At 35.3% G+C, this 25064-nt stretch overlaps 1 protein-coding gene across 2 annotated transcripts in view; it reads right to left on the reverse strand.

Moving 5' to 3' along the window:
• Positions 1-6576: 6576 nt before the first annotated feature.
• The window catches only part of RAB18 (RAB18, member RAS oncogene family), a 31135-nt gene continuing 12647 nt past the window's right edge, over positions 6577-25064 (reverse strand). The window contains exons 3-7 of one of the 2 annotated variants that reach the window (XM_090266644.1): positions 21513-21574; positions 10882-10954; positions 8875-8993; positions 8734-8800; positions 6577-7041 (exon numbers count right to left, since the gene is read on the reverse strand). In XM_090266644.1, the coding sequence (XP_090122770.1) occupies positions 6866-7041; positions 8734-8800; positions 8875-8993; positions 10882-10954; positions 21513-21574 (497 nt within the window). In that variant the 3' untranslated portion in view covers positions 6577-6865. The remainder of the gene's footprint in view (positions 7042-8733; positions 8801-8874; positions 8994-10881; positions 10955-21512; positions 21575-25064) is intronic. The other variant, XM_090266645.1, reaches the window with a different exon arrangement.

Below are 25064 nucleotides of genomic sequence, written 5' to 3' on the forward strand. Positions count from 1 at the left end.
CTTAGCAGTAGTTGTGAAATGAGAAGCCTCCTCCACTTTGTCAGGAAACAGATTCAAATAAAACAAAACAGATGCCTGCAACTTCCTCTAAATAAACCTATCTTTAAAAATTACAAATCACATTTTTGCTATTTTAACTAGAAAACTAAAGAAACCCTAATTTAAATTCAAGTACCAAATTAATTATGTAGCTGGATAGACAGAAAAGTCAATAGCTTTTCCTTAAGCAACAACTACATAGATTCTGAAATGAGAAAAAAAATACCTAAAATAAGTTTTAAAAGAAGGTTCAGGACCATGTAAACTATAAATTTTAAAAACAGTATAAAAATTGAACAAACAGAAAGATATCCTGTTTCCTAATGGCAAGTCTTACCATTATGTTTTCTTACAATTAATGCAGAAATATCATATGATTCCAATTAAAAACCCAGCTTTTAAGAACTAATTAAAATAATTAAATTTTTGCTTTAAAATATTTTAATTATGCAATATTTCAGACAAAGTCAAAAGACAAATCACTGGTTGGGAAAGAACTTTAATTTAAAAAGAAGAAACCACAAAAAGGAAAAATGGGCAAAGAATAAAGTGATCTTTAAGACACATATAGAAAAACAAATGGAAAAAGAGTGAGAAAGGACTTGCCCTGACATCCACAAATATAAACATATTATAGAGCCATTACCATCAAAACTTTGTTTCCTCAGAACTCTGCAGTCATCTGGTGATACCTGCAGAGCACTTCTAAGAATAATTTTTTTCTTAAAGCATAAATGAAATACACAGGGTTAAAGAAAACCAATTATGCTGAAATACATTACCTTCCAAGGTCAAGAGACCATAAAATAGAAGGCAGAAAAGTAGATTCAAGTACTTATGGAAATTTTATCTAAGAAAAGAATGGTATTAGCTCAGTGGGAAACAGAAAGTTTATAATGTATAGCGCTGGCACAGCTGGCTATCCATATGAAGAATAAAATTGCTCCATATCTTGTGTTAAAAGCAAAAGTGAATTCAAACTCATTAAAAGATTTAAAACCAAAAAATAGAAGTTTCAGATGAAGTGAAGAAGATTGTATGTACAACCTAAGAGTAGGGGAGCCTATAAAGTATAAAATATTAAAAAATTACTTTGAAGGAAAAACACAGCATAACCAAAATGAAAAAACAAATACCAGGTAAGAAACAAATGCTTAAAACATACACATATAGGTTAATACCTGTATTATATAAAGAATTCATATAACAACAAAACCACACACAAAAAAAAATGAACAGAAAATCTGGCAAAGGATATGGATAAGTATTTCAAAAAAGAGTAATTCCAAATAGCCTACAAACACAAAAATAAAATGCTCTTAAGAAAACGCAAACTAAAATAACAGTTAACACCTTACAAATATCAAAGTAGCAAAAATTAAAACTTGAAAACACCTACTGCTGTTGATGGAGAATGCAGGGGGAAAGCAAAACACTCACATATTACTAGTGGAAATTAAATTTTTATAGTTTTAAAAGCAATCTACAAAATACATCAAAACTGAAAAAATACATTTTGTTTGGCCCATGGATCCAATTCTTCGTATCTATTTCATAGAAACAAAAAGATATGTGTACAAGGGTATTTATTGCAGCAAAGGGAAAATTAGAAACAATAGAAATTCCCATTACTAAAAGAATGGTTAAATAAATGGCGGTAATCCACAGCATAGAATATTCATAATGTACAATCACTGAAACAGATGCTCGTTGCATCAAAGTTCGCCTGAAGGGACTTTCATAATCTATTGTTAGGCAAGAACAGCAACATGCAGAGATGGATATACAGATGATCCCAGTCTTGTAAAATAAATAAGAGTGAAATAATTTATACAGATATTTGCATATGATTGTAGAGGCATGGAGAAATGCAGAAACGGTGCATGTGCCAGCTGGTACTGCTGATTACCGCAGGGAGGAGAGGGGAAGACTGAGTGTTTCGGTGAGAGAAAAATTAAACCAAAAAACATGAGACATTATACAACAAGGGGTCCTTAAAATCACATGTATGAAGTTAACTCATTTATATGTAATCATCATCGGCAGCCGTCCGTCTCGAGAGACGATGGTGTAGCTTCTTAAGAGTCTATCTGCACCACCGAGAATGGCTGTGCAGTCCGACTTGGGAGTGACACGGTATCTGTCTCCTCCCGTGTTGAATCGACATCTTGCGATGAAGCTGGAGTGTCCTCTCCATTGAAGCTGAAGCTACAGAGCCTGGGCAGGGTGATATGGAGGGTCTGCTGTTGCCCATGCAGCAGACCCCCCCCTCTCTTCGCAGCTGAAGGATCCAAGGGAAAGACGGAGTCAATACAGCTTGGCTTCAGGTGCGCCGCAGGAGTTGCCGGTGTTGACTACAACGTCAAACCGCCTTAGGGACTCCGGCTCCGGATTATCTGTCGGGGTTTACTCCCTTAGCCTTTCCCCTGAAGAGGTATGCCGCAAGGCAGCGGAGGTTTTTTGGAATCAGAGTTTTCCTTCTCTGATGTGCCCTGACTGGAAGATCGAACCAGCGACACTTAGCTCGCAGGCCGACGCTCAATCCACTGAGCCAAACCAGCCAGGGACATTTATATGTAATATCCACAAAGAAACATGTCAACTCACTAAAATATTAAGTTATTTAAGAGTAACGCCTTTTCAAGTGACAGTTTTCACATATTAAACCTGATGTACAAAGAACCCCCACATATACACTCACACAACATACATTTGGTTGTAAGAAAAAAGAAAATCCAACTCAAACTGGATTAAACAAAAAAAGGAATTTATTGGCTCTCAAAAGTGAAAAGTCTACATATAATTTGACTTCAATTCCAACTTGATGGAGGTTCCGAATTGCTCCAGGGCTCCAAGCTAGAATCCCTCTCCTTTCCTTGGCACTGCCCTCAGGCTGGCTCCTTTATGTTAGAAAAAAGGGACGCATCAAGGTCAGATGTGAATCCTCACACCACACTGTCTCCAAGATGGTGTCTTCCTCCGTAGTTCCTGAGAAAGCCTCAGCAAATATCTAGTAGCTACGCAGCCTGATCTGAGTATCCTGTCTATCTCTGAACCATTCACTGTGGCACTATTGAAAAGTAACCGGACTAACTCTAGAGCTGGAGGCGTGACAATTCCATTCAAACCACATGGGCCATAATGAGGAGTTAGTTATCCAAAGAAAAAGTGGGTGGCCTTGTGAGAGAAAGAAGTGGATGTTGGACAGGCAACCACAACATATACATGAATATGAAATTTATCCAATAAAATAGTGCTCAACCTCATTAGTATTCAAAGAAAGACAAATAAAATTACATAACATGTTTCCTACCAGGTTAATTTAAAAAATGTGTGGGGGAGACGTGGTGAGGAGGCAGGACTGAGAATAGGAGCTCACACTTCTATTGGAAAGATGCTTATGTACAGTTTTAATTAAAAGGCACTTAAGCAAGTTTTACATCACAATTAGAAACATTACTGGTTGCTAAATATAAAAGAAGAAGCTAGCAACAAATAGTAAAATTTAAAGCCCCATAATGTAACAGAAGTTGATTATTGTTTTTTACCCTCCAACCTGATAGATGTTTCCATTTTGGGGGGAAAAAAAATCAGAGATTCCCTATACTCCTTAGCTCCAAGTCTTGACTTGGCCTATTTCTTTCTATTCTCTTCTTTCAACATTCCTGGACAAAATCCAGGATGAAGTCTACAGTTAATTAATCTTGGCATAGCTGGGGTCAGAACTAGTAAAATGTCTTCTGAAAACTGATTAAATGCTTTTACCCCCTATGTAACTAGGGGAAAATACATGAAGGACAAAAAAAAAACAAAAAACCAACTTCCTAAGTGTGACTTTGAAATATACCCCAAGACATAGAAGCATAATGCTTGAATACAGAAACTTACAATCTAGAGAGTACCTATATGATTATTCCAGTTCACTTAAAAATTAGGAAAAAAAAACAAAAACCACTAAACTGTATTTTAAGATATTATGGTTAGAGGTAGGTCTGTGTGCCATCCCACAGGCAGAAAAAGCAGTGGCATAAGAAGGACGTTCCCAGTCCCACATTTTGTACAGAATCATGTATATTTCTTTAATGAAGTTCGGTTCCACTGAACTCATTAGAATGTCAACACCAATTGTGAATTTGTTGATGGCAATTAAGTACTTGAAATGAGAATACCCACAAATTTGAACTAAAGACTGTTCCTAGGTTTAATTTTTCTCAACTCCAATTACAAATAGAAAGTTAAGATACCATAAGTTCCCTGACTTTGTACTATTGTAAATCAGAGATTTTCATACCACCCGGAAAAGATAAAAGAACTAGGAGACAACATACTCCTCTAGTTTAACTTTTTGGTTAAATGACTTAAATGGCTGGCTTACATCAATGGGATTTACTCTATAACTGAACTATCTGAAAAAGAACAATAAGAAACAGGAAAACTCTCAACCCTACTGTGTTAAAACAGCAAGCTAGTACCAGCAAAGGGAGCAGTGGTTAAAGAGCAGAGACTCAGCAGTGAAGATGCCTTGACTGAAATCCATCTCCACCACTGATTAGCTATGTGATCTTGGGAATTTACCCAACATACCTGTGTTTCCTTATCCTCATCTTTAAAATGGGCATAACAGTAGTACCAACCAATCTCTTAAAGTTGCTGTGAGGTTTCATGAGATAACCCAGCACCTCACACCAAGGAATCTTTCAATAAATGTTATTGCTCTTAATAGAAACTGAATAGTTCTTTGTTCCTTTAGGTCTATGTCCATACCCCTAGAACACAAACACTATATGTATCCTAATTGTTCTAATTTGCCCATCTGCAAAAAGCACTTTAAAACCACTTCAAATGATTGGAAAAATTAACAAAATCCTTTCTGTGGCTAATAATTTTAGATATTATAACACTTCAATTAAAAAACCTCTACTATGAAACAGTAAGTTTGCAAGAAAATAGTAAAGTGAAAGCCACAGAATACAATAGAACTTGAACAACACTATATTCAGAGGTTCCTCAGCTGATGAGAGTAACAGGGAAATGTATAATACTTCCTGCACGAGTGCATCTAAGGAAAGCAGACTATATTTATTCAAAAACTACAAAAGGTTACAATATAAATCAAACAAAATTAGTTTTTAAAAGTTAAGTGACTCAAATGTATCCAAATTCTGACCAAATCAAGGCAATAATCCAATGTACAGAAAGGTTATTTATATAGCCCAAGAAGCAAAAAGCAATAAACAGAAATGTCTTGTCAATATAGACACTACATGAATATACAAATCTAGTTTTAACGTAATATGAATAAATCTTAAGTACATGTGTTGGCTAACTTTTTCCAACATTAAAGCAGTAAATGTTTTTATACTTAATAAAAAATATATATACTGTATAAAACCTTTAATCACATGTGACGAGGTCTAACAAGTGTGAACCAAGTAGAACTTAAGGTTTTCTTATGTAAAGATGGACATTTCAGAAAGAACCTGACTTGAAGTAAATCCATTATCACATGTATTGTAAAGATAACCCACAGAAACGCTTATCCTTTGCAACTGTATACAGAGAACAAACTGCCCAGGAATTTGTATTATTTCTGGTATGATAGTGACCTGCCTGAAAAGACAAATTACTTATTTGAGGGCTTAAATAGCAAACATCAATGTGAATTAAAATAACATATGAGTAAAAATATATATACAATGTACAAGAGCTAGAGGTTAGAAACCTGAATACTGTGGCAAAGATTTATTAGTCTGTACAAGTTGGTTGATAAAATATTGACTACTTGTTACAATAAATTACCAAGATTTTCATTGCAATAATATTTCCCCATACACATCAAAATCTGGAAGCAAATTATCGTTTAGTGTTTTTTTTCCCAACCCTCAAAACACAGGCAAAGGTTTTAGAATATCAACAAGCAATTTACGGAAGTCATAAGATACAGCTATTATAAACATTACACAAGCTACAATGGATGTACCGGACAAATACCACCAACATTTACAGCAAAACTTGTTGGTTTAAAAAGTGTTAAGTACTAACATGAGCCACCTAAACACACTATTTGTATCCTTCTGAAACCAAAGTAAGGGAAGACCTTATTGCCATTCTGCCAAACATCACATAACTAAAAATGCTGCACAAAGGGTCATGAATCCAATGTACACATATCACAGAATTAAAACTCCAGTTAAGCAACTGAGCTATTCATTGAAGTAAATTAAAAAGTAAGACCAAACTTCTTTAACATATCAATGCTATTTTAGAAGCATCGTCAGAACAGAGATTTAATTATAAATTGGCCTGGACTACACCCCGTAAAGAGAATTTTGTTTAGTACTAAAAGAGAATCTGCCAACAGACATCCTAGGAAAGATGTGGAATCATGCTCTTTGTTATTCCTGAAGAAATTCACCAGGTTGGATGATACCGGTAATCTCCCAGTGGTTCTAGTAATTCTACGTATCAATTAATTCAGTAATTGATAGGCATATTCAAGCAAAAAGAAGACCAAAAGTGGACCTTGTTCTCAACATAAAGTAGGTGAATTTTTAAAAATCACATGATAAATGTAAGTCATAAAATGAAGTGTACTTATAAAGGTACACCAATTTTATGTTACATAAAAAACTGTAGACTGCAAACTGCGTGCTTACCCTAACATTTTACCTGGGAAAGCCAATAAGTGGGATTTCTTGTAAATATTTACTGCCATGATACAAAACAAACATGTGCAAACTGCAAGGTCCCTAAAATAGCAGTTAATTTATATACAGAAGGATGTCACTATCTGATCAAATATGTAAGAGATGGCATTTCCCAGAGTTTATAACACAGAACAATAACCTCCGCAGGCTCCTCCTCCATGGCCTTCTTCCCTGTGTGACAGTTTGACTCCTTTATTCTGGTTCTCACTTTCCCACAGTCCAGGTGTCTGAATGATCTTTTCAACAAGTTCTTCAAAGGCACACTGCACACCATCACAGGTTTTCGCACTTGCCTCTGAAATTCAAGGAAAAATGTTATAGTACATCCTTTTCTGGTCATACTGCTGTTTTTCTGTGCAACTATCACGGCATAAATATCAGCCAATAATATATAAAGAGCCAAATCAACGACCCCCCCCCCATGTTTAACATTATTGGATTTCCCCCCCACTCATTGCCTGTCAGCTTTACTGTCGATCAAAGCCTCTCCCAGGTCTGCCAACTTTCCACCACCTATCACTGCCACTGCTGTCAAAACCACCAGCTTCGTTCATCTGGGCTATTTTAAGAGAATAACTGGCCTCTTGCTTCTGCTTCTCATGGTCCATTTTCTACACAAATGGGTCATTTTTTGTTTTTTAAAGAATATCAGATCACAGCAGTATTCCCTTGCTTTCCACCACACTTAGAATAAAATCCATTTCTTTACCATATCCTGTGAGGTCTAACATGACCTTTTTAAATCTCATCTCCCACTATTAACCACCCTTTCCCCCAATATATACTGCTCCAGCCCACAAACTTTCTTCCTGTTTCTTAAATGCACTAAACTGGTTCCTACCTCAGGAAATATTTGCTATTCTCTCAGCCCAAGATGCCCTCCCTCTTGGCCTGCAGATGAGTGGTGATTCCTGCTCAAATGGCATTCCCTGGAAGAACTTGCCCGAATCAGTCCCCAAGCCAGTCGTTCCCTCTCCTCTCATAATGCTTTATTTCCTCCATAGCATTGCTTACTTGTTTCCCATACTTGAACGTATGCTCCATAAGGGCAGGGAGTTTGTTTGTTCTATTCAGTATTATATCCTCAATGTTCAGTCAATATTTATTGAATAAACTAACAAATATTGAAACAAAAGGGCACCCAGTAAGTAAAAAGTAAAGGTAGTACTGTTCCTTTCTAAAACTCCCTATACCTTCCACTTACACCACTTTGCTTCTACTTATATATGATGTTCTTCCATATCCACTTCTTGATTCCTAGTCACTTCTAACACCATGAAATAGCCAAATTGGTAACTCTTATAGCTAGCTTCACATTACAATCAACTAGGGTGGTTTTTATATACTGCCTTCTAGGTCCTCTTTCAGACCTGTGTAAGTCCCAGGGGTCTGTAATTTTAAAAAGCATGCCACTTTTCTAGATGAGGGGCGTCAACAAACTTTTTTTGTAAAGGGCCAAATAGTAAACATTTTAGGCTTTGTAGCCATATGGTTTCTATTGTAACTGAACTCTGCCATGAACCCGAAAGCAGCCTCGGACAGTATGCAGGTGACTGGGCATGGCTGTGTTCCACAGAAATGATGGGGCCCGACTGGGCCCCTGCTATAGTTCGCCAACCCCTGCTCTACAATGCTTTTGAAATATTAATGTGCATACAAATCACATGAAGATTTTATTAAAATGAAGATTCTAATTCACTGTAGCAAGTTACTAGGTGGAGTGACTTTAGCACTGGGAGCCTGGCTTTATTAAGTAGCATTATATCTTGAGAAGAATGATCTGACTGTGTTCTGTATGACTTCATATAATGGATCTTATTTTTTCTTACAGAAGGAAAAATAAAGAACCTGATTCTATAGTTAGATTTTATATCATGAGATAACTATGAATACATATCATTTATAATTCCTAAAGAGAAAAATTTAGCATAAATTTTATTTTTAAATTCCCTATTAATAATGAAAGGCTAAATATTTACACACCTACCTATAAATAACATGGAATGCTTTCGTGCAAATTTCAGGCCTTCACTTCTATCAACTTCACGATTTTCCTAAAAGATAGACGCAAAGATTAAGAAAAGCTACCAAAATATAGAGCCAAAATGCCAAGTAGCTAACTTCTTACCTTATCAATTTTATTTCCAACTAGCATGTTTACTATGTCATTTCTCGTGCAGTATGTTTCCAACTCATTTAACCAATTATCCAGTTTAACAAAGGTGTCTCTTCTTGTGACATCATAAACTGAAGTAAAGAAGTCATTTATTAAATAAGCATTTAAAAATAAAAAGCAATGATATCATATTTCTGATATGTAAACAGGCATTAACATTACTATATGGTAAGTCTTTTTTTAAGCATTCAAAGCTTGATCTTCACTGTCTACCGATGTAGATGGAAGACACAAAGAAATGAAAAAAATACAAACACACATATGCACATTTCAATTTGATGTGTATTGATGAAAACCAACTTAAGCAAAACAACAGGTGCCCCTTCATTCATAACAACAAAAAAGGAAGTTTGTCCAAAAACAATGTGTTTAGGTTCAAATCTGACAAAATACCAAAAATTTTACATGAATTTAAACATCTATGATTATATGCTTCTTACAAGAACAGAATGTAAAGTCAGCAGATGAAATCCTGATTGTCTTCCTCTGTTATCACTTTCACATTATTCTGAATTATAATAAATAAAGAGGTTTATCAATTTATAGTGTTTTCTAAACTTAGGAGATGCTAAAACCAATACAATAGACTCACTGTCAAATTAACAGAAATAAAACCAAAGCCTCACAAATCACAATATAAAAGAATTCTCCCTACAAATGATCAATATTTATTTTACACTTTTCCCAGGAGCACTTCTTGGCAAGCCCGCAAGACAGCAGCAGCCAGGGAGGTGTCTGAGGTGGGTGGTGTGGGCCCTGCTGCTCTGGAAGGTTATTGATTGTTATGAAAATCCCAAAAATGAGGGGACATCTAAAAATGTTGTAATTGGATCTGTGGATGACGTAATGAAATTACAGATTCAAGTGGATTAAAAGGGGGAGATCGTGGATGCAGGTTTAAATCATTTGGCTGTGGTTCTGCAATTGCCTCCAGCTCCTGAGCCATCAAATGGCTGAAAGGAAAGAGAGTGGAGGAAGCCCTGACCATCAAAAACACAAATATGACCCAGGAACTCTGTGTCCCCCCTGTGAAACTGCACTGCTCCATGCTGGCTGAAGACGTGATCCAGGCGGCCCTGACTGATTTACAAACTGAAACAAGAACCCAAGAAAGGAGAGGTGGAGAGGAAATGAGCCCTTGGTGAAGCTTCCAGCAGGACACATCAACTGCTTGCCCACCAGCCATGCAGTCATCATATATTTCAAAAGCCGTTCCCACACTGCAGTGAGATACCCACAACATTAGCTGTTCATGCTGTGGCTCTAATGCAAGCAAAATACACAATTTAACTGTGCTGAATCCTATGGTTTCTTTCAGCCCACTTTCATCACCTTAACAACTTGTGTATATTCTGAATTGTGGGAATGGCCTCAAAACTAAAATCGGTAATGAAGTCTCAAGTTTTGATAGTGCATGAAGTGCACAAAGATCTATTTCTGGGAAGATTACCAATGGAATGGCTCAGTATGATTATTTGATAGAAGCAAGTATTGTACATAAAACAGATTTGTATATATAATAAATAAAAGAACGTAAAGCAAAAAAAGGACAACCACTTTTCAACTGAGATCCACATTTGGTATTTAAATTCTGTGTTAAGTGCTTTGTGATTATTTTTTTTTTTTAGGACTGATAAAATGCTTCTAACTAAAGATCAGTTTCCTGTAATATTCTAAGACCAACTATATATGTGGATTAATCCTCAATTATTTCCTTATTAACGTGCTTTTAAATGAAGTGAATTAGCCTGATTTTTTTTATTGCTAGACAAAGGGTTGAAAATAAATTTTACAAGTTTCAATACTCATTAATATTAAAGTTAATACAACTTCAAGTTACTTTAAAGTAGCCCTAAAGAAAAATAAAACAAAAATTTATTGACATTTACAGATAATAATCAGAAATTCCAGTAATAAACAATAATATTTTTAAAACAGTATATTAAAGTGAAAACTTACCTAGTATAACACCCTGTGCACCTCTATAATAACTGGGAGTTAATGTTCTGAACCTCTCTTGACCAGCAGTATCCTAGAAGTGATAATCAATAACTATTGAATAAAACAAAGTATAAATAACATTCAACATACTAATTTAGAAGTAGAAAGTAAACAACGTTATTTAAAATATCAATGCACAAGAGCTCATTTAAAACTTGAAATTTAAATAAGATGTGTTCTCTTAATAAATGTTACATTAAATAAAATTAAACACTGACTCATCTCTAAAAAATGCAACTAAGTAAAGGTTTCCTACTACTTTGGATTTAAGATTTTCATCACACATGAAACCCATTTCATTGAAGGCATTTTAGGCAAGCAACTTTTAGTCTGGACTTTTTGAAGTGTTTTCTATGTATCTTCTTTTAGGAAAATGCATAAAACCAAACCACCCCATATTTCTGACTCATGCCAGGGGTGAGAAACATAAAATGTACACTAGTAGGAAATTAAGATTTCATGAGAAAGAATCCTCATCTGCTTAATCTCCAGTTCAACCCCAGTGCCTAGAGAAAGTCCTGCCATAGGATAGCTGCTCAACGTCTGCTGGAGGGGGGAGGGACAGGAGTGAAAAAACTAATTAAGAAGTCTCTACTTCCTGGATGGTTCCTTCTGGCTTCTTTCTACGTCAGTGGACTGACTGTGGCGGCAGTTAGTTGGCAATCTGCTACCTCAGCCCTCCACCTGTTTTACTATATAACATTTTAGCAGCCACGCCCATTCACTTATGTAATGCCTCATGACCCGCCTTAGGGTTGGACTAAATATTTACTATCCTGCCTTTTAAGGTGACTGGGTGAAAAAGGTTAAGGGATTAAGAAGTACAAATTGGTAATAAAAACAGTCACAGATTATGACAACAATGCATGGTGCCAGAAGGGTGCTGGAAATATCAGGGGAAGCACTTTGTAAAGTTTATGACTGTCTAACCACTAGACTGTACACCTGACACTAATCTAAAATAATAATGAATGTAAACCATAACTGAAAAATAAAATTAAAAAAAAGAAAAGTCTGCAGTATGCTAATGTAAAGTACCCGGAAAAAAAGTAAAGATGTATATCAAATGTCAGCTGAGCTACCAGTTCCACGGTTGTAAATGTGAGTTTAATTAAGGAGCATATAGAGTGTGAATAACCTCTAAGAGGTTTATAAGATTGGAGAAAAATTTTAAACCAGCAGTAATGAGCTCTAGCAATACCTAGTTTCTTAGCCTAGCCAAAGTAGAGAAAGCTTAAAGAAAATAACAATAAGGTAGAGTGTTTGAGGTAATTCATAGCCCCAGAAGAGAAACTTAGGAAATTAACTTTCACATAAACCACTCTGCACATCTGCTGCTCTTCCACAGATAAGCCTACATAAATGCATTATGTCCTTGGCTTTCAGATTCTCACTGCAACAGAAATACCCCCCTCCCAGGATGAAGTGAAAAAGTAGCAAATTTAAAATTAAACTTTCTAAAGAGATAAATTTATGAGATAAAGATTTCTCTATTTACTAAAATTCTTTTATAAAATTGCCTCAGATATTTAAAATTATTCAATTTGCATGTTTACTCAAAACAATAATACAAATTAAAAGCTACTTAAAGTGAAGTGACTTTGCTATCTAAAGCAGATTATAATTTTGACAATATAATATAGGTCAGGAAAAGGACCAAGGATGAAATATTTGTGTCCCAAGACTACTTGTTATAACAGGAAGTAATTCTATTTGCATAGTGAAAATATCCATACTTCAATAAATTAATTTCCAAAACTAGTAGAAAACCATTTGAATATATATAAGTTTGTTCTCTTTGGTCTTCACTGAGATCAACTTCAGTAACTACCTTGATGAAACACAACATAAAAACTGGAACTGCAATTCCCGTTATAATTTCCATAAAGCCCAATGTTTTAAAAGTAAAGATTATAGCAAAAAATGTTTTAGTGTTAAAATAGTGCACATGATTTTGACATTTTAAATATGAATTTTTAATTAAGTCAGATGTGTAAGTCTTCACATTTTTTATTCACCTATAAAAAAGTTTAAGAGGGTATAATTATTTGGGGGAAAAAACCCTGTGCCATAGTATTGGATCAGGATTTATAACAACTATAAAATTTATATGCTTAAATAGTAAGAAGTTAGATTTTTGCTTGTTTGTTTTCAAAACAGAAATACACAGTAAAAAAAGTGTAGTGACATCTTTGTAAGATAAAAGCAGGAGAGCTTATTATCTTTATCCTGCAGTTTTATTTAGTAATGGGAGGAGAAGAGATTATTCAAGACAGCAATGTATAAAGGGCTAGAAATGATCTAGAAAAGTTAAATAACAGAATGAGAGGCATGGAAGTGAGGGAAGAACACAGAGAAAAACAAGCTTAGAGTAGGTCATAATACATATGCAGCACTTTCAGGAGGCAGTGGGGGCAGGGCTATGCTTGATTATTCTATTTGACTGATCCTAGAAGGAGCTTCCAAGTAGGAAAGGAACTGATTTTATTTATGTAAGTAAAACTACAGAAGAATTAAGCGAAAACTATGGATTCATACATTTCTAAAACTGAGTGAGAAGGTCGTCCTAAATATGACATGATACCCAGATGCCATGAGAAAATAACTGATCTGATCACATAAACACTAAACCTTGGTATGGCAAGAACATATCTCCGCTGACCCCATCCCTCCCCAGACACACACTGTGATCCTAAAAATGATTTGAAGGTAAATGGCAAATTGGAAAAAAAAAATATTGTAGGATATGACCAGTTAGTATTACAAACACAAACAAGAACATTAACATATATCCATCTTAAGTAAGATTTAAAGACAGAGTGGAAAAAAATAGCATTTGACAAAAGATAGTCTTTTTAATATATAAAGACTTATTAATCATTAAAAAGATAAGTGCTAATACAAAATGGACCAAGTATATAAAAAGAAAATCCATTTAAAATATAAACAATAAATATGAGAGAAAAAAACCTCACTAAGCAAAAGAAATGCAAATATAGTGAAAAATTACTCAGGCAAAAATGAAAAAGAATGTTAACATATAGTACAGAAGACTTGTTTGATATATCTCAATGTTATACTTCACCTTCTTTGAATCAATTCTATTCTAGGTAAACATCCTAAAGTAATCAGACAAGGACACACAGATGTATAAATTAGGATGCTGATTAGAGCACTACTAATATTTATCAAAAACTAATAACAATGTAAATACTTTTCACTAGGATTAACTAAATTAGAGTATAGCCATGAGATGGAATACAGGTAGCTACCTAAACCGAGGTACCTCTATTTTCATTGACAAAGAATGTAAAGTGTGTGTGGGGGGTTGTGGGGGCAAATATAATCCTTTCTTTTGGAAAACTGCATATACAAACATGTAATGATATGCACATGCCTAAGTATTTTAAAGGATGTTAACTAAAATGTAGACAATGATGAACTTTCTCCTCTTCATTTCTTATTGTTTTAATTATCCTTCTTAGAATGAGTCTGTATTTTCCTTATAGTCAGATGGAAAGCTCTCTTCTTTAAAAAATACTTATAGGCCTGTGATAAAGATGTCACTTCAATGATACCTGTCAACTTTTTTATTAGAAAGGAATTAAAAAGTAAATTAAATACAAAAAGTCTCTCATACGAAAGACCTTATGGCAACCATCAAACCTAGATCCTACTCTGATCTGTACCTTTCACAAAGCAGTAGCGGGGACAGAAAGAGGTGACAAATCAGCCATTAAAAACATATGGAAAATCAGTCTCGCATTTTAGCACAGAAAGCAGCCAGCATTCTTAAACTGTTCAGTATATTTTACTATGTCCTAATCTAACATTTTTCAAATTGTTTTCTGTATGGCATTACTGTTTTGATTGACATTAAATGTTTTTTGGGGAGACAGGCAAAGAGGCCACCAATCATGTCGAATACTGTATGCAGAAAAAAATTAACAGGAAGACATTAGAACACTTACAAAGTTACTTGTTATTTGGGATAAAATGTTTCTTAGGAACAGTGTGCCATTCAAAGATTGCCATGAAAATGAATGAGATCACGCAATGTATGAATATTGTGGTCTCAACCTGTAATTGAAGTCTAGACATCCCTTAATATTTAACCACCATGTTGAAGTATGTATCAGTTTGAAGGTAGCTGACTAGTTCAAACATTATATATCATGTTATAAAAATATATTTACATAATTATCATAGTATATGAAGAAATTAGATATACAAAACAGCACATTTTAATGACATGTAATATATATTTAATATAATAACAATCATATTTAGATAGACAGACATAAGGTAGGAAGGTAGGTAAGTAGATAGGAGCAAGGGATAGACAGGCAGACGTAGACATTAAGTATCTTGGGTGTTTCTGACAATTAAAGCTACCTATTCAAAATAAGAATACTTTAAAGGACCTTTGGAACAACATAAAGTGTAATAGTGATACCAAAAGAATAGAGAGAGCAAGCAAGCAACAACCTGTTTGAAGAAATAATGGCTAAAAACTTCCCTAACCTGGTAAAGGAAAAACACACAAGTCCAGGAAGCACCCAGTCCCAAACAAGATGAATCCAAAGGGGACCACACCAAGACACATCATAACTAAAATGCCAAAGGTTAAAGACAAAGCAAGAATCTTAAAAAGCAACAAGAGATGAAGCTCACTGGCCTTCTGTTTCCCCAACATAATTTGTCAGTTGTGGATCTGACCTGCATCCTGGAACAACCTGTCAAATATGATGGCATCAGGACAGAGTGAAGCAGGCATCACAGGTCCCCCAGTCAAAGGCATCCTGGGATATACTGAGGACCAGGTTGTCTCCTGGGACTTTAACAGTGATACCTACTCCTCCACCTTCAATGCTAAAGCTGACATTGCCCTCAATGACCACTTTCTCAAGCTCATTTTCTGGTATGACAATGAATTTGGCTATAGCAACAGGGTGGTGGGCCTCATGGTCCACATGGCCTCCAAGGAGTAAGAGCCCCCTGGACCACCAGCCCCAGGAAAAGGAAGAGAGGCCTTCAGCGGCTAAGGAGTGGTTGCCCCAAATCAACCCGCCAACATACTGAGAATCTCCTGACCTCCACAGTTTCCATCTCAGACACCGTGAAGAAGGGGAGAGGCTCAGAGAGCCCTACTTTGTCATGTATCATCAATCAAGTTCGATGTTCCTAGCCAAGAACAAAAAAGCAAGAGAAAGACAGTTACCTACAAGACAGCTCCCATAACACTATCAGCAAATTTCTCAACAAAAATATTTCATGCCAAAAGGGATTGGCATAATATATTTAAAGTGATAAAAGACAAGGACCTACAACCAAGACTACTTCACCCAGCAAGGCTCTCATTTAAAACTGAAGGAGAAATAAAGAGCTTCTGAGACAAGAAAAAGTGAAGAGTTCATTACCACCAAAGCAGTATTACAAAACAATGTTTAAGAGTCTTCTTTAAGAAGAAGGAAAAGATAAAAAACACAGTGAGTCATAGTTATAAAGAATAAAATGGCAATAAATATGTATCTAACGATAATCACTTTATTCAATAATCACTTTAAATGTAAATGGCTTAAATGCTCTAATCAAAAGGCATAGGGTAGCCCTGGCCAGTGTGGCTCAGTTGGTTGGAGTGTGGTCCTGTAACCAAAAGGTAGCAGGTTTGATTCCCCATCAGTGCACATACCTAGGTTGCCGGTTCAGTTCCCGGCCAAGGCACATATGATCCTCAGTCTGTATGTGGATGGCAGGAAACTAATGGATGCTTCTCTCTTGCATCAATGTTTCTCTCTCCCTTCCTATCTCTTGGGTGAGGATTAAAATAAAAGGCATAGGGTAGCTGCATGAATAAGAAAACAACACCCATATATATGCTGTCTACAAGAGACCCACCTCAGGATGAAAGATACACACAGACTATAAATAAAGGGATATAAAAAATATTTAATGCAACTAGAAATGAAAAAAAAAGCTGGGGTAGCAATGCTTATAACAGAAAAAAAGACTTTAAAACAAAGGCTGCAATAAAAAACAAAGAACAATACTACATAATGATAAAAGGATCAATATAACAAGAGAATATAACCCTTGTAAACACTTATGCACCTAACATAGGAGCACCTAAATATATAAAGCGAATCCTGATGGATATGAATGGAGAAATCGATTGTATTACAGTCATTGTAGCGGATTTTAACACACCATTGACATCAATGGATAGATCGTCCAGACAGAAAATCAACAAGAAAATGTAGCCTAAATGACACACTAGATGAGATGGCTTTAATTGATACCCTCAGAGCATTACACCAAAAGCAGCAGTGCTAAAAGGAAAATTCATAGCATTACAGGCCTACATCAAGAAACAAGCAAAATCTCAAATACACAATGTAACATAAAACTTAAAGGTACTAGAAAAAGAACAAGAAGCAAAACCCGAAGTGAGTGGAGAAAGGAAATGATAAAGATCAGAAAAGAAATTTTAAAAGTCTAAAAATAAAACAATACAAAAAAATCAATGAAACCAATAGCAGGTACTTTGAAAAGATTAACAAGGTTGTTAAACCTTTATCCAGGCTCATCAAGAAAAAAAGAGAGGACCCAAATTATTAAATTCAGAAATGAAAAAGAAGTAACAACTGACAGCAAAGAAATACAAAGAACTGTAAGAAAATATTACAAACACCTAAATGCCATCAAATAGGACAATCTGGAAGAAATGCATAAATTCCAAGAAACATACAATCTTCCAAAACTGAATCGAGAAAAAAATAGAAAATATGAACAGATCTATTTCAACTAATGAAATTGAAGCAGTAATCAAAAACTACCAATAAAAGTCCTGGATCTGATGGCTTCACAGGTGAATTTACCAAATATCCAAAAAAGAACAAACACCTATACTGCTCAAACTATTTCAAAAAATTCAAGAGCAGTGAAGAGGTCCAAGCTCTTCTGTCAAAGCCTGATACAAAAACTACAAAGAAAGAAAATTATAGGCCAATAGCCTTCATGAACATAGATGCTAAAATCCTTAACAAAATATTAGCAAACCAGATCCAACAATACATTAAAAAGATCATACATCATGATCAAGTGGGATTTATTCCAGGGATGCAAGGCTGGTACAATATCTGCAAATCAATAAACATAATACACCACATATACAAAACAAAGGATAAAAATCACATGATGGTATCAAAAGATACAGAAAAAACATTTGATAAAATCCAGCACTCATTTATGATAAAAAAAACTCTCAGCAAAGTGGGAACAGAGGGATCGTACCTCAACATAATAGAGGCCTTAAGTGACAAACACGCAGCCAATAACATACACAATGGGCAAAAACTGAAAGTGTTCCCTTAAGATCAATAACAAGCCCTGGCTGGTGTGGCTCAGTGGATTTAGCACCAGCCTGTGACCCGAAATGTCACGGGTTCAATTCCCAGTTAGGGAACATGTCTGGGTTGTGGGCCAGTTCCCCAGCTGGGGGCATGTGAGAGGCAACCGATCCATGTATCTCTCACACATTGATGATTGATGTTTCTCTCCCTCTCCTTCTCCCCTCTCTAAAGGAAATAAATAAAATCTTTTAAAAAATAAAAGATGGGTAGCAAGACAGGGAAGTCTACTTTCATCACTTTAATCAACATAGTAGTGGAAGTTCTAGCTACAGCAAGCAGACAAGTAAAAGAAATAAAAAGCATCCAAATTAGAAAGAATGAAAGGATGAAGTAAAACTGTCTTTATTTGCAGAAGACATGATATTTGCAGCTGACATGACACTATATATAGAAACCCTGAAAACCACCAGAAAACAATTGAAACTGATAAATTCAGTAATGTAGTAAAACACAAAATAAATATTCAGATATCAGTTACATTTTTATGTACCAACAATATAAACTATCAGAATGGACAACTAATAAAACAATCCCATTCACAATTGCATCAAAAAATAAAATACCAAGGAATAAATTTAACCAAGAATGTAAAAGACATCTACTCAGAAAATTATAAGACACCAAAGAAAGAAACTGAAGAACATACAAATAAACAGAAGCATATACTGTGTTCACAGAAAGGAAGAATTAACATCATTAAAATGTCCATTCTACCCAAAGCAGTCTATAGATTCAATGCAATTCCTATCAAAATACCAATGGCATATTTCACAGAACTAGAAAAATACTCTAAACCACAAAAAACCTGAATAGCCAAGCAATCTTGAGAAAGGAGAAGAAAGTTGGAGGAATCATGTTACCTGATATCAGACTATACTAGAAGGCCACAGTAATAAAAATAGCATGGTACTGTCATAAAAACAGACATATAGATCAATAGAACAGAATAGAAAGTCAAGCCCTGGCTGGTATGGCTCAGTTGGTTGGGAGCCATCCTGCAAACTGAAAGGTTGTGATTTGATTCTCAGTCAGGGCACATGTGTGGGTTGCAGGTTTGGTCCCCAGTCAGGACACATGAAAGAGGCAACGATTTCTCTCTCATATTGATATTTCTCTCCCTCTCTTTATCCCTTCCCCTCTCTCTAGCATCAATAAAAGGAAAAATAAAAAATAGAGACCCAAAACAAGCCCACACCTTTATGATCTATTAATATTTGATGAAGGAGCCAAGAACATACAATGGGGGTCAAGACAGTCTCCTCAGTAAATGGTGCTAGGGAAATTGGACAGATATGTGCAAAAACATGAAACTAGACCACCTTCTTAAATCATACACAAGAATAAACTCAAAATAAATAAAAGACTTGTATGTAAGACTCAAAACCATAAAAATCCTAGAAGAAAAGATAGGCAGTAACATCTTGAACATTTTTCTTAGTAATACTTTTTCTGATGTGTAAGGGAAAGAAAAGAAAAAATAACAAATGGAACCACATCAAACTAAAAAGTGTTTGCACAGTAAAAGAAATCATCAACAAAATGAAAGACAACAGGCTGAATGGGAGAACATATTCATCAATAATACATCTGATAAGGGGTTTATATCCAAAATCTATATAGAACTTATACAACTCAACACCAAAAAACAATCTCATTTTAAAATGGGCAAAAGACCCTTAACAGACACTTCACCAAAGAGGACATATAGACAACCAATGGACATATGAAAAGATGCTCAACATTCTCTAATCATCAGGGAAATGCAAATTAAAACCACAATGAGGTATGTCACCTCACAGCTGTCAGAATGTCTATCATCAATAAAACAACAAGCAAGTGTTGGCGAGGTTGTAGAGAAAAGGGAACTCTCATGCCCTGTTGGTGGTAATGCAGGCTGGTGCAGCCACTGTGGAAAGCAATATGGTGTTTCCTCAAAAAATTAAAAATGGAACTGTCTTATGACCCAGAAATTCCAGTTCTGGGAACATAATCAAAGAAACCCAAAACACTAATTCGAAAGAATATATATGCATCCCTATGTTCATTTCAGCATTATTAGCATTATTTACAATATCCAAGATTTGGAAGCAGCCTAAGTGGATAAAAACTGTGTATATTTACATGATAGAATATTACCTGACCATAAAAAAGAAGGAAATCTTACCCAGAGTGTTATGCTAAGTGAAATAAACCAATCAGAGAAAGACAAAGACCATATGATTTCAGTTATACTTGGAATCTAATGAACAAAATAAACTGACAAACAAAATAGAAACAGATCTCAGGTAGAGAATACACCAACAGCTGTCACAGGGGATGAGAGTTGGGCAGGACTGCATTAAAAAGGTGAAGGGATTAAGCAGAAAAAACTCATAGACACAGACAAAAGTATGGTGATTACAAGAGGGAAATGGGGGTAAAGGGAGGTAGAAGAAGGTAAAGGAGGGATAGATAAATGGTGACGGAAGGAGACTTGACGTTGGTGGTAAACACACAATACAATATACAGATGATGTATTATAGAATTGTACACTTGAAACCTATATAATTTTATTAACTAATGTTATCCCAATAAACTCAATTTTTTTTATTTTTTACTAAGCTACCTATTCAACATTACCATGAAGAGGTCTTTACTGTAAACAGAGCAATGTGGATGAGAACAGTTTGGTTGACAGGTAAATGAAATAAAAGCCAGTGTGTAAAGACTGGGCATCAGCAGTAAAAAATAATCCCAAGGTTGGAAAACTCAAATTTTATAAATATTTATACTAAAAAAACTAATTTTTTTTAAGTATGACTCCATTCCCCTTTCCCCCAACAACTGCCTTTAGTGTTATGCTAGTTCAGTCTAAGCAGTCTTTTTAAAACTTGAAAGAAATACATTCAGTAACAATAATTATGTCTGGCAGGCAAGATTACTTCTAAAAATATTTTGTTCTGTTTTTCAATATTCTGAATAGTCTATATATTTGAAATTTTTAAATAAAACAAGTCACTGCCTAGTTACCCAATCATAAGATATGACTATTGCTTATCCTTTAATCAACATCAAATTTCCCAAGTTATTTAATACAAATTGTTCAGTCACCTCTAGAACACTACAAACATCAATATCTACACTTCTTTAAAAAGTACAATTTCATATTTATACAAGTACATTTTTAAAAGTCTTACCCATATTGCAAGTTTAGCCTTATTTCCATCCACTGAAATTGTTTTCACCTTAAAGTCAACACCTTGAAAAAATAAAAATTTTGGTAAGAATCCCAGTAAAATGTATTTTTAAAATCAATTACCAAGAAAACCAGAAAACAGAAAAGCCTCTTTATCAAATGCCCTAATTCATACTGCAAGTTCTTAGCTATGGATGTGAAGATAAAAGAAAAAGTGTCACTAAAGTTCAGCACCTTAGGATTTCGTCAGGATAAATGAAAACCAGATGTTTGTAGGATTCACACACTCACCTACCTGTACTTCTTGAAAAAGTAAAATAAAATTCAACATAAGGTGGAGATTGAATATGTACATTAAAAGCCAAGAGTTAGAAATTCACAGTGTTAAAGTACAAGACTACCTATGGCTGACTGTGAATCCAGGCAATTTTCAGGGACTCCCTAAGCATCTACACATTATTTTTAAGAGTGTTGTTTACAGCTAACCAACTCCCTAACTTGGATTCTGACTGTAGGAAACCTGGAGGACCAGTAAAAATATAAAAGAGCCCTCACTCCTTGTCTTGTAAATTTTGTTTTGTTTGTTTTATCCTATAAAACAGTGTTAGTTTTACATAATATCATCAGTGATCACTTGCTACTGCACAATTTCAAAGAGAATTCACATGTACAAAAAGTTTTGTGCCCAACCCTCTAAGAATCTTTATATGTGAAAGAGAGCTGCTCTAAGTTCTATAAAAATCTTCTATTAGTATGAATTTATGTAAAGAGAAAAAGAGCTTCATTAAAAGTCACATGAGGTTTTACTACAGCAACCCCCAAAACATCTCCCTTTTCAGGAAAAGGGTTGACACAGGCCATCTGGCTTGAATGAAAGAGTTTCAAAAAAAATAAGCAGTCTATCCCACTGGCCAGAGGGAAAACATTAGCTTAAGAAGTTTGAAGGGTAACTTTCAAAAGATCTTATTAGCTTGTCACAATTAATTCAGAAAAGCCACAACTAAGATGAACAGCACCCTCATATACCAACTGTTCAATAGAACACCTGCCACAAATAAGGAAATATATTAGTAATTCTTGGATGATTTCTGGTAATCTATTACATATACAAATTAGGTATAAAGTGCATTTTAAAATGTGCATTATGCCAGGACTTCCTGTGTGGCAAAGATTTAAGAAAAAAATAAGTTTGGTGTTTTGGGCTAGAGTGATAAAGAGGTCGTTAAAGCCATGCTTAGAATGATGTACAAACATTAGTTAAAGGATAGTGCCAATTACATAGTTCAAGGAAAACCTAAGTACAAAGTTTCTTTGCAGTCCACCTTCCCCGAAAACCCTATGTTAAATAATCTTGTATTAAACACGTCTATATATTTTTAAAAGTATGCCACACTATCTACATAAAATAAATGAAATTACTTACATTTTATTCATATTACTTTAAAAAACAAAAGAAAACCTAAGAAACTCCAGTGAAGGTAACAGTTCTGACTTGGTCCATGTACTACATCAAGGCCATTGGTAGATCTACAGAGAGAGAGCCTGTCATACATATTCTACAGTTAAATTCTCGAGGTTTTTCAGAGTGGAGAAATCTTTTTTTCCTTCATAATCCCAGACAACAGGATCACGGGCAAACTGGACTTTTTGCTAGCTACTGGCTAATTAGTTTACCCAAGAAAAGAAACTCACTGTTCCCAAAATGTTTGTTTTCCTCCCTTCCCTCGACTTCCTCTTTTATAAGTTCCCATTTCTGTATGTTTCTGGACAGCCTAATGACTGTCTCTGTCATGTGTAGTTTGCATGTCAATAATTGTCTCCAAGTTATTATTCTAACATATTTGATCTGAAAGTTACAGAGAACATCCTATCATCAAAGTTAACAGCCATTGTCAGCCTGATAGGGCACCTGATTTGGATTGAGACCCCTCAAGTCCTCATTCATCTTCCCTTGTCTCTTCTGGTGATTCTCATGTGCTGATATTGAGCTCTTAAGTTCTCATATGCTCAAACTGTTTCTTCACCAAGACTGGTTCTGTTTCCAAGTGGCTGTTAATTTGACTTCATTGGCAGCAGCAGTGGGAATCTCTGATAAATTTGATTTTGCCAACTTCTTAATACTAGATTTGAGTGAACTATCTTTTCAGCCTCCTCATGTGGATGACAAAGAGCTCATAATAGAAGCAGAATGTCTAGAAAGAAACAATCCTTGTGTTTCTCCTCTACTACAAAACTGAACATTTTCTGTGACCAGATATATAGGGGTTTTTCCCACAAGAAGGAATTCTCCATCTCTCCAGGGACACCAGGTGGGTGTCCTACAATTCAATGCAACTCTGGTACTACATACCTGGAATTAAGAATCAGATCCCACAGAGTAAAGGTTCAGTTCCACAAGATTGCTATACCCACCATTACAGATGCTAATCACAGATCCAGGTTGTTAACTGTGCTTCTGACCAATTGGCTCTAAATTAGAGGGGTATAATAAAAGGGTACAACCCAGGAACAGTAAGATGGAAGAGATGCATAGGGCAAGGAATGTGGGAAGGGGCACAGGGCTTCCATGCCTTCCTCTGAGCTCACCATCCTCCCAGCACCTCCAAGTATTCACCAATATGGAAGCATTTCTTGTGAGATCAAAAACAGGCCAAAGATGCCTTCTCTCACTACATAGTACTAAAAGATCTAGCCAGAACAATTAGGAAAGAAAAGGGAAATAAAAGGCATCCAAATTGAAAAAGAAGAAGTAAAATTTTATCTGTTCAGATAACATACTCTTAGTATGTAAAAAATCCTAATGACTTTATTCCACACATACACAAAAAACTACAAGAACTAATCAACGAATTCAGCAAAGTTGTAGAATATAAAATCAATACAAAAATCAGCTGCATCCCTATATACTAGCAATGAACACTCCACAAAGAATATTTTTTAAAAACCATTCCATTCCACTTACAATAACATCGAAAAGAATATAATGCTTAAGTATAAATTTTACCAAGGAGGTTTAAGATTTAAACACTGATACCTACGAACACTGCTGAAAGAAATTAAAGACACAGATAAGTGGAAAGACATGCTGTGTTCATGAGTTGAAAGACTTAACATTGTTAAGATGGCAATACTACCCACAGCAATCTACAGATTCAACACAATCTGTATAAAAATTCCAACAGCTTTTTTGCAGAAATGTTTATGAAGTAGCTTTTAGACTCCACCTAAGGATGGAGACTGGTTGCCAGAGGATCCAACCTTGTAGTGGACTGGAACTTTCAGTCCCATCCCTGACCTCTGTGGAGGAGACAAGGGCTGGAGGTCGACTCAACAACCAACAGCCAATGATTTAATCAATCCTGCCTATATAATGAGGCCTCCATAAAAACCCAAAAGGAGGGGGTTCAAAGACCTTCCAGGTTGAACACATAGAGATCTGGGAAGAGTGGTGCATGGAAACACTACACCCCTTCCCACACATCTTGCCCTATTCATTTTTTCCATTTGCCTGTTCCTTTTATAATGTATCGGTGATCTAGTAAGTGAAATGTTT

The sequence above is a fragment of the Furipterus horrens genome, unplaced genomic scaffold (assembly GCF_987537825.1).
Source record: "Furipterus horrens unplaced genomic scaffold, mFurHor1.1.pri manual_scaffold_2, whole genome shotgun sequence".
Classification (NCBI taxonomy): Eukaryota; Metazoa; Chordata; class Mammalia; order Chiroptera; family Furipteridae; genus Furipterus; species Furipterus horrens.